Source organism: Achroia grisella, unplaced genomic scaffold (genome assembly GCF_030625045.1).
Source record: "Achroia grisella isolate CSIRO2021 unplaced genomic scaffold, CSIRO_AGI_Agris_v1 utg782, whole genome shotgun sequence".
NCBI lineage: Eukaryota > Metazoa > Arthropoda > Insecta > Lepidoptera > Pyralidae > Achroia > Achroia grisella.
Window position 1 is genome coordinate 4,162,489 of NW_026713022.1, and position 15,420 is coordinate 4,177,908.

Consider the following 15,420-nt stretch of genomic DNA (forward strand, 5'->3'; position numbering starts at 1 on the left):
AGTGTGCTAAACCGCTAGACCACGGGCGCTGCCATATATTTTCATTGCAAAGGTAGATTTTGGACAGATATAATTGTCAATTTCTTGAATATTATATGTAAATGACTTCATTTTTTAAGTATAAATCAGTCTCAATTAGTTTTATTGCTAATTTTATACATATATATTGAGAATATATAAATTGCAAGTTATAACTGATCATAATGCACTTAGAAAAATATTTAAAGAAAATAATAGAGAAATATTTAAGTACTTCTCGTATTTTAGAGTATTATTTCTATAAATTATATGACTAAAGCTATAAATTTACCCATACAAATATAACATATTAAAATCTATGTTAAAATACTATCCTCTATTCCCTTGACTATATAATATTAATTTACACAATAATAATATATCTTATATAAATTTTATATCATTAGTCAACACTGATATGCCACTTTAACGAAAACCCAATGAAAATATATAAAACTACATATATCCGCGGTTTATCCCGCAAGAAATTTATAGCTTGTGTTATTCCAATGTATAAGCTATATTACTGTAAAGTTTCATCAAAATCCGTTCAGTAGTTTTTGCGTGAAAGAGTAACAAACATCCACCATTCATACTCTCGCGTTTATAATATTAGAAACATTATATAACAGCTATGTAAGATTTAGTATATTAATACTGAAACATTTAAAAATTTTGTATATAAAATATTTCAGTTTTATAATAATAACATTCTGACGCGGCAAAGGTTGTTTTGCCATATAAATCAATAACACTATTAAAATATAGGGGTAGTTGGAGAGTAATCTTTTGAGTTGTATGTATTTAATAATGCTGAAATAATTAAAATATTTACCCAAAAAATAAACTTATCCACACTTATCTGTTAGGGATATTAAAAATAGTATATCCTATTAAATACATAACATTTCATAAGTATCGGCCGACCCGTTTCAAGAGTTTTGTTACAAACATTGTGACACGAGAATTTTATATATAACATTATAGAGCACTACAAATTTGCCTTAATTTTCTTAGATGTTTCTTGACATTAGTTCAGTATCTTGCACGGCGGTACAAATCCGCCGAACTCTTTCTCCAGCAGCTGTGCGACAGAGAGGCATAGAGCTTCCTGTCTCGGTCCCGCCACTACTTGTATACCGATGGGGAGACCATCACTGTTTAATCCAAGGGGTACCTAAAATATGTTAATATGGATGTTAGTATATAAGGTATTTATAATATGGGCCAGATTTCCCCTTTCCCGAAAAGGGATTGTTAGTAATGTGGACTGATTATCTCATTACTAGGAATGTACTATGTCAGGTTGACCTCAATGTTTCCCTGGAATCATGATAGATTCCTGATGCATTTGCCACGATGGCCTAATTGATTTGACATCATGCTCATCCTATCATCCTCCACTGGCGCTCCAGCGTAAACCGTCAGCGCAGACGGGAAAATAATTCCATTACGATCCATTAAAAAAATATGAGCAGCAGTAGCGAATTAAATAAATAAAAAATCGAGGTAGACTTTCTAATCGTCTGCATGGGTATCTCATTTACCCCATTGCTTGCAATTTTTGCAAAAAGGTTTCTCCTGGAAACCATAATGTAATAAATTTCTGTTGAATTTGTCAAGAAGGGCTAATTGACCTGACATCATGCTCATCTACCATCTCCTACTGGAGCCCCGTTAGCGCAGGTGAATGCACCATTTCATTATCATCAGGAACCTGTATTCATTATTGTTGTCAATATTGACTGGAAAGATTTAGTTTTTTTCTGTTCAATGCTTACAATTTTTATAATAATTATCAGGGATGTTATGGATATGGAATTACGGATATAGGAATGGTTATTATACCGGATACGGATACGGATATGACATTATTTCGGATTATCCGTTAGTTTCGGATAATTTCGGTTACGGATATTATTTTTTTAAGGAATTTCAAAAACATAATACAAATAGCTAATAAAATGGTTGCATAACGTGTCTCAATTAGGCTCCGCCCCTATCCTATGTTATGGATATCGATATAATGATAGTTATTATACCTGAGCGGCTGGTAGTCGCAGTACGTTGAAGATGCCCCAGTACGCGAAGTTGAACGGGCGCAGCATCAGCGCCGCGTGGTAGGGCGCCGGTGCAGGCGCAGACGGGAACAACAGTACGCCGCGCTCACCCAGACGGGCCTGTGGATATATAATAAATAAATAAATAAATAAATAAATAAAAGGAACGGGGTGCGGGGCGGGGGGTGGGGGGGAGGGGGTCAGCAAGTAAAACATTAAAAAAAAACTGTGTACTTACCACTAAGTCTTCGGAGAGCTCTTTCGTGAGTTTCTCTGCCCATTGAGCATTGACCGGAGGCATTACTTGTTCATCGAACAATTTCATGATTGCTGGCATCGTGTACTGCGATAGGCCTAGTATCTGGTGGAAAGAACATTTGCTTCAGTACAGCGGAGTGTGCCAAAAACGGCACTGAACATTTACCCTACGTGTGCTGCCACTGGTAACCGCGACGATGATGGCATCGTCGTGGTATAAAAGAAGGGGCGTATTCACGTGTCAACGTTTCTTTTTTTTATTTCAGGCCCATATTATAAATACCTTATAGACTAACATACATACAAATTCATATTATAAAACTTATATATCGAAATTGTCTGTATGGTCACGGCACTGAGGACGGCAATCTGCCACGGTAGCGCCGACACACCATATTGACTCCTATTGACTCTAGGAACCATTGCGGCATTGGCGACTGCACTCACTGGGCCCAACTTTCTGCTGCGTGCTGCTACACTGACGTTGACAATGTACCTGTCCCGTCTACATTACGCTACTAAGGAGCAGGACATTGTTGATTATATGCGGACCAAGAATAACTTGACATTGAGGTGACGCAGCTGGAGTCGAGCCACAACGCGAGTTTCAAGGCGTTTGTGGCCCGGGTGCAACATGCTGCATACCTTCACAAAGGAGGACTGGCCGAAGGGTGTGGTGTATCGGCGCTACCGTGGCAGATTGCTGTCGTCAGTGCCGTGACCACAGACAATTTCGATATATAAGTTTCATAATATTAATTGAAACGTATGGTAGTCTATAAGGTAGTTATAGTATGGCCCTAGTAGCCTCAAATAAATAAAAAAATAAGAAACATTGACACTGAGTCAGTTTGTTTGATTCCTACCATCCATATTGTGTAATAGCAACCGTATTACATGTCTGCGACTGTTAAATATACACTTTTATGGTATTCTTTCTACTAAATATTTCTATCTGTGCAATAAAGAAAAGAATATATTGTATTATATTATCTTATACATCAAATTTTCGTGTCAATGTTAGTTACTATACTCCTCCATATGACGTGAATGATTTTTATCAAATTCTGTATGCATATTCAGGTCTTATTAATTGTTTAAGCAGAATATTTTTTCTATTTAATTTTTCATTGGTGGTTTGTATTCACACACTTAAACTTAAAAATGTGATAAGGATTGTCCACCTCTAAAATGTAATGACATGTAAGTTTATTTGAAAAATGACATTCAATTCCCCTAAGTGATAAATGTAAAATGACATTAAAAATACATTCAACCCTAAATGTTGACCCATCTACCATCAACCCTTATTTTTAATACCGATTTTAATTTATATGGCAAAGCAACGTTTGCGGGTTCAGCTAGTAGTTACATGTAAAATTAGTGATGCATTTACCTTCTTGGGTAATTCCACAAGTGCTTTCGCCTCTCCGCGGTTGTTGGTCAGCACTTTGGGGAACTTCTCTGTCTCCCTGGTCATCCAGTAGCGCCACAGTACGAACATATGGTTGAATCCCTCGTGGTAGTAAGGCTTCGGCGCTTTGTCGGTAGATGGCGTTAGTTCTGTTAGTTTACTAATAACTCTGAAAAATAAGTGTTACAATGTTAGATCTTTCGTTGTCTAGCGGTTTAGCACACCCGTTTATTTCCGATGATCGTGGGTTCGATTCCTCGCACGGTGCGAACATTTGTATTCATGAGCATGATTGTTTGTTTCGATCTGTGTATTTTCTATGTATTTACAAACAATATCTAAATATTTATTTCAGTTGTCTAGTACCCATTCCAGACAATATTGTCAGCTCTATGAATTTTAAGTTTTTTCTTCAAAAACATTATTATCATTTACAAACTCTTCAATTTTATAATAAGCTTTATTAGTATAATTACTAACTCTTTTGAAACTGTTTTAATATTTTTTAAGGAGTCAAATAGTTCACAAATACTAAAATAGTGGTTTTATTGTTACCTATAATGAGCCATTACGCCCATAAATAAAAATCACAAAACAACAGACAATTTCACTAACCTGTTCATGGCCTGCCGAAGGTCTGAGCAGATGGGGCTCACGCGGAGGTCCTGAGCGGTCTCCACATAATAGTAATCGATTGTCTGTAACAAGACATATTAAATTATTAGCTACGCTACTTTGAACCCATACTTTTTTGTATCGTACGCCTAGTACAATAACGGATTAATTACAAAATTACAAACTTTGTAAATTCCATTGTAAGGTATTAACTTTAAAGTCTAATTTCACACATTTGTTTTTTTCCCCATCCTTTCTTCCCGGATGTCAATTTCCAGGCTTTTTACTTTTTTAGGGACTATTCTAATATATATACAATAATTCCCTAATTCAGTATTGTCTGTTTTACTTTAGAAAGAAAAATATTATTCATTGGGTACTAGCTACTCGCCCCGGCTTCGCACGGGTGTACATGTATTATATATGTATATAAACCTTCCTCTAGAATTACTCTATCTATTTAAAAAACTGCTTCAAACCCGTTGTGTAGTTTTAATGATTTAAGCATACATAGGGACAGACAGCGATACTGACTTTATTTTATACTAGGCAATGATTCTACATTTACATATGTTTCCCGACCTTTTTGGAGCGTGTTGTTTATGAGTATTTGTATGACATAGCCACATAATCTATCGTATCAAATCTGACATTAAATTGAGAAATAGTTTTTGACAATACAACCTCAATAGTGTTCAAAAAGTGGCTACTAATTGTAAATTGACGATAGGACTGACGTATCAAAAATGCACAAAAGTCCTTAAATCAATGAAGAAAAGACAATTATAGACACTTACTTTGGGATCTACGCGTGCATTGAGGGTCAACAGTGGTGCTTTGTCTCCAGCCACGACGGCAGTCAGCGGCGCGAGGTCGCTGCAGTGGCGGCTCACGAACCCCACCGCCGCCATCGTCGGCTCCTCGCCCGTCCGGAGCGACAGGCCTGCGCGGTACACAGACGAGAGGGATAATCAAATCAAATCAAAAGACACCAATCGCTGCTATCGTCGGCTCCTCGCCCGTCCGGAGCGACAGGCCTGCGCGGTACACAGACGAGAGGGATAATCAAATCAAATCAAAACACGCTGCCATCATCGCCTCCGCGATCGACCAGTGCGACAGCCCGGCTTGGAAACAGAGAGGAGGGATTATCAAATCAAATCAAAAAAATCCCATCGCCGCCATCGTCGGCTCCTCGCCCGTCAGTACATAGAGGAGACATAATCAAATCAAATCAAAAGACACCAACCGCTGATATCATTGGCTCTAAATCAATCAAATCAAATCAAAAGAATCCTGCCGTTGCCATTGTCGGCTCCTTGTCCGTCCCGAGCGATAGGCCTGCACGATACACAGAGAGGAGGGATAATCAAATCAAATCAAATTAAATCAAAAGAAACCACGGCTACCACGGCTCGGCAGCCACTAAGGCTTTTATTCCCTCTTAAAAGGCCGCACTTGCATTCCCCTGGTGTTGCAAGCAAGTTTATTCCTTGCTATGCTATAAAAAAAACAATGATGCTGAACAGTCATATCAGTACCTATAATCTTTCTAAGACAATTAATGAAACGCTTACCTCTCAAATTGGTGTATCCAGCAGTTGGATTCAGCGCGAACAGGCCGCAAAAGAAGGCGGGCATGCGCGTTGAACCACCGATGTCAGAACCTACAAAATAATGAATCGTGTTTATATTTAGGCATGGATCTAGATGATGATAGCATTGGGTGTATGTGTGACTGTGTGTGGTTGTGTGTGTGGGTGGGTGTGGATGTTTGTGCTTGTGTGTTCATAATTTCAAACCATTTCGGAATCTGTTCAATTACACACAAAATTTTTGTCCGGTCGGCCCAACCGTTTAGGGGGAGTTAGGAGACAAATACACATAGAAAAATTATTTATATTAAGATTTTGTCGAGACAAGCCATCCTTAGAATATTACGCAAGAAGTACTCACACAATGATATAGGCGACGCGTAGGCAGCACATAGGGCGCCCTCGCCACCGCTGGAGCCCCCAGTGCTGCGGCCCGAGTGGTACGGGTTGCACGTTGTCCCGAATAGTAGGTTGCGACACTCCTGCCTGCAACCCACCGACAATACAATTTAATAGTGAGGTAAGACTTGTGGCAGACTAAAAGCGTTCCGCTTATAAAAATATTTATTTTGCGCCAACGCAAGAGATTTCTATGCTCTCGCGCATACACATACTTGTTAACAATTTATTTTTATTTTTTTTATAACACAGGGGACAAACGAGCATGCGGCTCACCTGATGGTAAGTGATTACCGCCGCCCATGAGCACCCAAAACACCAGGGGAGATACAAGTGCGTTGTCGGCCTTTTAAAAAGAAATAAGCTCTTTTCTTGTACGTTTCTATATCGTATCGGTGCGGAAATACTATTGCTGGAGAGTGATTCCACAATGTGGTTGTGCGTGGCAAAAAGTTTCTAGAAAACCGCACTGTGGAGGACCGCCATTCAACCAGATGATCAAGATGGTATTTTAGTTTCTGGCGGGTGGTACGGTGGTGGTAAAATCATATTAAGGCCCTCGGTAGAGATTTTTTTTTTTTTTTATACTACTATGGTGGTATATATAGATAAAATGCACACTCATGCTATGGTCACGAGTTCGATTCTTGACACGGCAACCACCCAGATCGATACAAATAATCGTACTCACGAATACAAATATTTGTGCCGCCCGAGGAATCGAACCCGCGACCATCGCGAAGCTGTGTATTAAACCTCTAGACCGTCGTGGCTTTCACCTACCATTTGTTGACCTCCGGCACGTTGGTGACTGCGAGCGGTATCGCACCAGCGGCCCGCATCAGACGAACAGACTCGGCGTCCTCCGCGGCTCGAATGTGACGTCGGGACAGGAGGCCTAGTGTATTCAACACGCCCGCTATTGCATTACTCTCCTTCGTAGTGAACGGCACCCCTGCAGATATATCGAATCGATTAGATATTGTCCCAGAGGGAGACTAAAAAGTAGGGGGGTGGGATTATATACTGTGGGCTGATGACTCCATTGCGAGCAATGTACTATGTCAGGTAAATTACTCTCCTTCGTAGTGAACGGCACCCCTGCAGATATATCGAATCGATTAGATATTGTCCCAGAGGGAGACTAAAAAGTAGGGGATGGGATTGTTAGTACTGTGGGCTGATGACTCCATTGCGAGCAATGTACTATGTCAGGTAAATTACTCTCCTTCGTAGTGAACGGCACCCCTGCAGATATATTGAAACGATTATATATTGTCCCAGAGGGAGACTAAAAAGTAGGGGGTGGGATTGTTAGTACTGTGGGCTGATGACTCCATTGCGAGCAATGTACTATGTCAGGTAAATTACTCTCCTTCGTAGTGAACGGCACCCCTGCAGATATATTGAAACGATTATATATTGTCCCAGAGGGAGACTAAAAAGTAGGGGGATGGGATTGTTAGTAATGGAGGCTGATGACTCCATTGCGAGCAATGTACTATGTCAGGTAAATTACTCTCCTTCGTAGTGAACGGCACCCCTGCAGATATATTGAATCGATTAGATATTGTCCCAGAGGGAGACTAAAAAGTAGCCCCCCTACTTTTTAGTCTTTTTACTCTCCTTCGTAGTAAATAAATAGATAAATTGTATCGATTAGATTAGATTAGTTGAGGGAAGGGGATTGTTAGTAATGGGGCTGATGACCCAATTGCTAGCAATGTACCATGTCAGGTTATATTTGTCTTTAGAGTAGTTCAGACGTTATATAAATATAAATTATGTAATTAATTTAGAATCTAAGACGAAGCGAACATGATCACTACTGTGATCATAAGATCCTAAATAAATAAAGAGAAAAAGGAAAGGTCAAACTATGACCTCCATGCGGTTCCCCCTGGAAACCATCGTGATAAATTCCTGTTGAATTTGCCATGATGGTCCAACTGATCTGAACTCATCTTCATCTTATCATTTTCCTGCCTCCTCATATTCATCATATAACCATCCTGGTGCCCAACCATTGCGATCCATCTGTCCAGATGCAAGGTTTCTCAAGAAAATGTTTGATACCATACATACCAAGGAAGGGTCTCTCTACAAAATATGCGTCGGGTAATCCTTCAGCGATGTTCTTGTCTACATTCCGGGCGTCTTTCAAAGCTTCCTCGAACCTTTCATCCGTTACTGCATTTAAAATTTTATAGAATAGAATAGAATAGAAAATCATTTATTCAAATAAACTTACATTGAAGCACTTTTGAATAGTCATTACATTTTTTTTAATCTACCGCTCGTTCGGAAAGCTGTCTCATCACAAGAAGAACGAGCAAGAAACTTGCGTGTTGCTCTTTTTAATAATTTTATTATTACTTTACATTTTAAGTTTAAGTGTGTGAATACAAACCACCAATTAGCACTAATTCAATTAAATATTCAAAAAGAAAAAATATTGAATACATAACCAACTGGTTAAACACAGACTAAGACGAAATCAGTCATAGTGATTAGAGCAGACCAGTCCCTACAACAACCCGTTCACGAATGATGATGCGCTCGACCATAAAGAGCCCAATGACCGGCCCACCACGCCGCCACAAGTCTGGATTATATTGTTGAGTGCAAAGATGGTTCGCTCATCCGTCATACTCGTGAACGAGTGAAAGTAAGGACTGATCTGCTCTAATCACGACTGATTTACTCTTATTTAGTTACTCAACCAGATGTTTGTCTAATTATTAATTTGACTCTAATAAAATAGTACTAGTTGGTAATTTGTATTCACACATTTCTTTAAAATGTAAAGTTACAACTAAATGATTTAAAAGAGCAATACGCAAGGTCCTTGTTCGTTCTTCTTGTGATGGGACAGTTTCCCAATGGGCGGTAAATTAAAAAAATAAGTAATGTCTATTTAAAAGTGCTTAAATGTAAGTTTATTTGAATAAAGAATTTTCTATTATATTCTATTCATCGGTAAATTACAAAGTAAGGGGTTGGGCCGATGATGACAGGTTGCATGATAAAAAAAAAACACGCACTCACCAATTTAATCCTCTCAATACATGCTTGCACCAGATTTTCTGAGGTCAACTCTTTGTTCCGTATCCTCGCTGCCAGGGTCACAGCACTCTCGGCGAGCATCCTATGCCTCGCCAGGAGATCCGGGATGGGTTGCCGCTTGCTCTCCCAGTAGAACCCGAATATGAAGTCGATGAACATGTCTAGACATCGCCGGAAGGCTAGGAAAGCCTGGATAAGCATTGTTGACGCCATCCCTTGGAATATCTTGTTGGCCTTATGGTTGCGGTGTACCTGATGAATTAAGAATGTTCCAGAATGTAACTGATTTTCAAAACAATTAAGTGAATTATTTATAGTATACTTTTTCTTTTCTAGTTTCATATTACGATATTTACATCCGTTTCCGTAAGGTTGCGTTGTATAGATTGATTTCAACAATAAAAATGCCTTATGGTAATTATACGTGTCCTTGAATATATAATTTATATATTTACTGTATGTGACAAATCTTCTTCCAATCTTATTTCTTAATAATATTATAAACGCGAAAGTTTGTGAATATGGATGAATGTTTGTTACTCTTTCACGCAAAAACTACTGAACAGATTTTGATGACACTTTACAATAATATAAATTATACATCAGAATAATACATAGGCTATAATTTAAAAAATTACATCGTCAACATGAACAAATGTAATTAGAAATAGAAATAACTTTATTCAAATAAACTCAATACAGGCACATTTGAAGAGTCATGTTTTTTTTATTTTACCACTCATTCAGAACGCACACTCATCACAAGAGTCTCTAACAAGAAGTCTCACTCTCATCAAGAAGAGTAGGAAACTTACATGATGCTCTTTTAAAGAAACGTTCAGTATTAAATATTAAAAAAAATGTTGTACAAACTACCAATTAGCAAAGTTGATGATATCTCTTGATTTGGGTAATAGACAATAATAAATATACATATTTAGGTGGTTAACCTATACCCGCGGTTTAACCCGCGTGAAATTTATATGTTCTGATGTATAAGCTATATTACTGTAGTAAGTTTCATGAAAAGGCGTTCAGTAGTTTTTGGGTGAAAGAGTAACAGACATCCATCCATACTCACAAACTTTCGCGTTTATAATATCAATAATAATACAATATATAAGTTGTGTACTTACACAGCGGAAAATAGTGAATGAACGTTCTAAATTGACTATTTAATATATATCACTGATATTGGACAATCATTTAAAATAATCACAATTTACGTAAGTCATGCACCGATGTTGTATTATGAACTTCATGATATAGGTACACATAATGAACCGGCGGCCGGTCGTTGTGTCTACGAGACGCGGTTTCAAAGTTCATTACATATATTAGGGGCCATCATAAATTATGTCATTCATTGGGGGGGGTTCAGGAAGGGGGGGGGGGGGGGTGAGGCTCTCCCCAACTGACTGTGGGTTTGACTAGACGGGACAAAATCTGATATATACAAGTACTAGCTTTTACCCGCGGCTTCGCTCGCATAACTTCATTACTGGCTGCTAGATGGCGCTGAAGTAGCAAAATGTTGATATTCTATTTTTTGTTATGTATTCAATTTATTTGTTTTTTTTTTTTTTAAATAAAAAGTGTCTTATGTTCATTGTAATACCTCCAAGAACATGTGTACAAAATTTCATGATGATCGGTTCAGTAGTTTTTGCGTGAAAGCGTAACAAACATCTCTGCTTCACATTTATAATATGACTCTATGTTGTTGTTGTTTGTCAGTATGTATGTCATTAATGATAATAGAGGTGTACGTCATAAAATATATTAATATTTCTTTATTACTCAATTTTATTTTGGTTATAAATTGATAAGTTTCCTTATAGCCCAAGAGCCCACGACGCCGCGACGCCGCGACGCCGCGACGGCCAGACATACGTCTTATTAGTAAATGTGAAACTTCTTGCATTGAAAAAGTCTCGTAGGTAGGACGATAGAACCAAAAATACAGTCTAGCATTTAAGGACAAACAGTTTAATAGTTCTCTGAATAATATATATATATTTTTGTTCTCTTTTATCTATCTGCGATCAGCCAATTAGCTTTTATGAGATTTTATAGCTTTCGTTATCTGTCGTTTTGAGTTACCACATCCAATAATGTGGTCCTCTTTTTATATACATCTGCTGTTTTAAATCGTAGCCAGACGTGACCTTTTCAGCCTGCATACGTAATTCCTTGGTAAGTTGGTATGGTGTTGAAGTCTTTGCCGGTAAGCCTTACGTAAGGTAAGTAGCGTTTTATCTCTTCGTGCACCGTTGGGATCTCTGTGTAGTCATGCACCTCCCGGTTTTTTACATACCAAGGTGCATTGGTTATGGTCTTTAACACTTTACTTTGGTAACGCTGAATTATTTCGATATTGGAATGACTTGCCGATCCCCATAGCTCTATACCATATGTCCATATAGGCCTTAAGATGGATTTGAATATAAGAACCTTATTTTCCAGGCTTAGAGCTGATTGTCTGTATTACCAGTGTATGTCTCTAAGTTTTATATTTGCCTGTTCTCTTTTGGCCTTAATATGATCACGCCAAGTAAGTCGTCTATCGAGATGCATACCCAAATATTTAACGGTATTGAATAATATATATAAACTTCAGCTTTCATAAAATAATGTAAATATATTTATAAAATAATACAGTTTAGGGGTGTCTGGTAGGGGATGGAACCATACTAAGTGTCTGGCAATGAGCAGCGCAAGTTATAATACTGCTACGAACAATATATGAAAAAATTGAGTTTCATAAATTAACGAATTTGATATAAAATTGTATACGCCGTTGTTACCTGTTACCTGCCAATGTAACCACGATCCAGGTTTCATGTGTGGGGATCGTTCTTACCTGTGTTGGGGACACACATACAAGAACTTTCATATTTACTAATAAGACGTATGTCTGGCCGTCGTGGGCTCTTGCTCTATTATGATTCATCGGATTAGAACTGTATTTATAATATCAATAAAAGATATGATTACTAGAGATTAATATCTATGTATAATACTGGTTGCCCAGTAGCCGAAGTCGCGACAATACAAAAAGATTTTTGAACCAGCAGTAATATGTATAAAACTCATGTATTTATATTGTTGATAATTAACTTTTAAATTTTTTTTTGTGTGTAATATTTTTTTTTTCCCCTCAAGGGGGGAATATTTATGGGACACAGTTACCTAGATACATCAAAATAATAATTGCATTTAATAATGTCTAGTAAAACAAATTCAATATTGTCTACTAGGCACTGCTGTGTCTAAACTGTGTCACCCCACCTTACATTTTCCTATTGTTATTTAGTATATAAGATCATTATTTCTATGTACATATTGTCAGTTTATTACCATCTATAATATACATTGTCTTGACCAACAACATTGTATCTTTCACCCACAACAATACATATAAACTTTCCTCTTGACTCACTCTATCTATTACTGAAACTACATTAAAATCTGTTGCGTAAGTTAAGAGATAGAAGGGTAGAGACAGCGGCTGTGACTTAATTTTTTTAATTTAAAACATCTGATTAGACAAGAACAAATATTTACATTAATTGAAAGGATCTGAGTATATACACAAGTTACACATTACTTAGTTACACAACTAATTTTAATTTTAAATATCATATCTTATTAATATTATAAATGCGGAAGTTTGTGAGTATGGATGGATGTTTGTTACACTTTCATGCCAAAATTACTGAACAGATTTTGATGAAACTTTACAGTAATATAGCTTATACTTCATTATAGCATATAGGCTATAAATATCACGTGGTTGAAACTGCGGGCACACCTACTTATATAATATGTTCAGAAATGCTGAGTAATTCCAAAATTTGTTATGCACCCATTAAGCCAGTACAGGTTACTAGTTTAAAAATATAATAAACTTACCTGAGATGTATCCCGTTTGGGTGTATTTGTACACATGTGTGTGACCTTTCTGTAAACTGAGAAAAAAATATAAATTAACTACTAAATTTCTCTTAAGGAAAAGTCTAAATTATTCATATTGGTTGCTTTCTACCTCTTATGCATGTCATAAGCTGCTGCATGCACTGTGTAACACAATAATAAAAGGTCTGCCAACAGTCTGATATTTATAGCCTGTGTTATTTTGTGATGTATTAACATTAGTAACATTATTTTAAAGTTACGTCCGATGGTTGCGGGTTCAATTGGATTCATGGGACATACATTTATTTATATTCATGAGTATGATTATTTGTATCGGCCTGGGTGTTTTCTATGTTATATTATGTATGATGGGGGGGGGGGGGGGGGGCATGACCCCCCCCCCCCCCCCCTTACTATTCACACAAATTCTGCTTGGCCTGTGACTAGATGGTACTGTGTGAATTGTCCAGGGATATTAAGTTATTAGACACACTGCGGCCATTACTAATAATCTCTTCCACCGGTTTCCAACTAGAGGATGTGATGTCCATGGTGATATTCATTTATGTAGATGACTATTACCCTTTTGCCATTCAGAAGACGATCAGCTTGTTTGCCATTCTGGTTACATAAAATAAACATAAACGAGTTATATCAACGGATACCGGCGTATGAAAATTGTTGTGTACTATTGCAGTTTTTATTTTTATTTTGCATCTACAAAATATATTTTTTTTATGATTACTTAACTTTTTATTTATTAGATACTCAGTTCTGAGTATCTAATAAAGTAATCTGTATGGGACATTCTCTACGAAGTACTGGTAATTGTTACGTATTTGTTTGTTTACTGGAGAAACTCAGAAACTACTTACGCAAGTTGTAATGTAATATGTATTTATTTTACAGGTTAACAAATAGCTTGTATCACACTTAGTTTATTTTCATTAAACTAGCACTAAATGTTTAGCCAGATAAATTAGGCAAGAAATAGAGATAATTTTTTATTAAGTGTATTTCAGATTGTTTTTAAAACTTTAAAAAGTTTAGAACTTGCTATTGGAAATTGAGTGAGACAACATCATCAAACATGTTTTGACAGTGTGATTGACGGTCTGACCCGTCTGACGGAACAGAATTGAGCGGATACTGATGGTGATTAATGGTTTTTTTTTCTGCCTTTAGGAAAGGCAAAGGAAAATAAATATAGATGTTTAGTGCTCTTCATTCTTTGACAAAATACTGAAATTTTTGAATGAATGATTTGACGTTGACGAGTATGTATTAGATGTGAATATTTGAGAGTACAATGATTACATACTCAGTGATTTGAGATATAAGAACTTTGTGGGCGAGGACCTTACGATTTATTTACCACGGACCATAAGTAGGGAAAATAAAATTATTTGTAGTTTTATTTTTTGCATAGGGGGCAAATGTGATTACCGCTGCCCATGAGCACCTTGCCGGATTTGCCAGCCTTCTAATAAGGCAGGGGCGGATATACCTAAGAGCTTTTTTGGTCTGCAGCCCATGGTTCCGAGGATATAAAGGGCCCCAGTCCCTACTGAAACGATATTTAGAATATAAAAAAATATCTAGAATGTTAAAAAACCTATCATATGGTTGGCAATCCTGAGATCAATCAACCCATGCAAGTCTATCGAAAGAAACGGGGAATTTCTGATAGTTTGTTTTTGGTCGGTGTTAGTTAGTTTTTTTAGTTGAGTAATATAATTAGGTAGACCTCTAAGTAGATTTAGCCCAGCCCACATATTCACGATCCGCCCCTGTAAGAAGGTGTGGATAATGGAAGAAATTAAGAAATGTATAGGGGGGAAGAACTAGATATGCAGGACCTCTACTCATCATACGAAACGCGATAATAAAAATAATAAACTTGAATAATATGTACCTATATAATAAAATGTTTTACGATTGCTAAATAAACATGCGATCTATGTGATGGCTCGAGCAAACAGAGAAAGCTGCCTTCTATATTCAATTCTACATATACCTAATATTATTACTTATACAGGGTTGCTAACCTTAATAATTTTATCCTACAAAGGAGATC

The 15,420-nt window shown here is 37.1% G+C and overlaps 1 protein-coding gene across 1 annotated transcript; it reads right to left on the minus strand.

Moving 5' to 3' along the window:
- Positions 1 to 343: 343 nt before the first annotated feature.
- Positions 344 to 14,450, minus strand: LOC131851216 (fatty-acid amide hydrolase 2-like). The gene is made up of 13 exons (XM_059201672.1): positions 14,219 to 14,450; positions 13,341 to 13,396; positions 9,404 to 9,677; positions 8,445 to 8,567; positions 7,143 to 7,314; positions 6,322 to 6,446; positions 5,943 to 6,032; positions 5,163 to 5,308; positions 4,366 to 4,448; positions 3,733 to 3,919; positions 2,317 to 2,439; positions 2,061 to 2,198; positions 344 to 1,195 (listed from the first exon to the last, which is right to left on the minus strand). The coding sequence occupies exons 2-13, from the start codon at positions 13,374 to 13,376 to the stop codon at positions 1,049 to 1,051; spliced, it is 1,644 nt and encodes a 547-aa protein (XP_059057655.1). The 5' UTR covers positions 13,377 to 13,396; positions 14,219 to 14,450; the 3' UTR covers positions 344 to 1,048.
- Between the last annotated feature and the right edge of the window lie 970 nt (positions 14,451 to 15,420).

Excerpts from the sequence above, each read along its gene's own strand:
- LOC131851216 (XM_059201672.1), bottom strand. The coding sequence starts at position 13,376 with ATGTGTACAAATACACCCAAACGGGATACATCTCAG. Across the intron at positions 9,678-13,340 it reads CCAAACGGGATACATCTCAG|GTACACCGCAACCATAAGGC; the intron begins GTAAGTTTATTA and ends TTAATTCATCAG. Across the intron at positions 2,440-3,732 it reads TTGTGGAATTACCCAAGAAG|ATACTAGGCCTATCGCAGTA; the intron begins GTAAATGCATCA and ends TCTTTCCACCAG.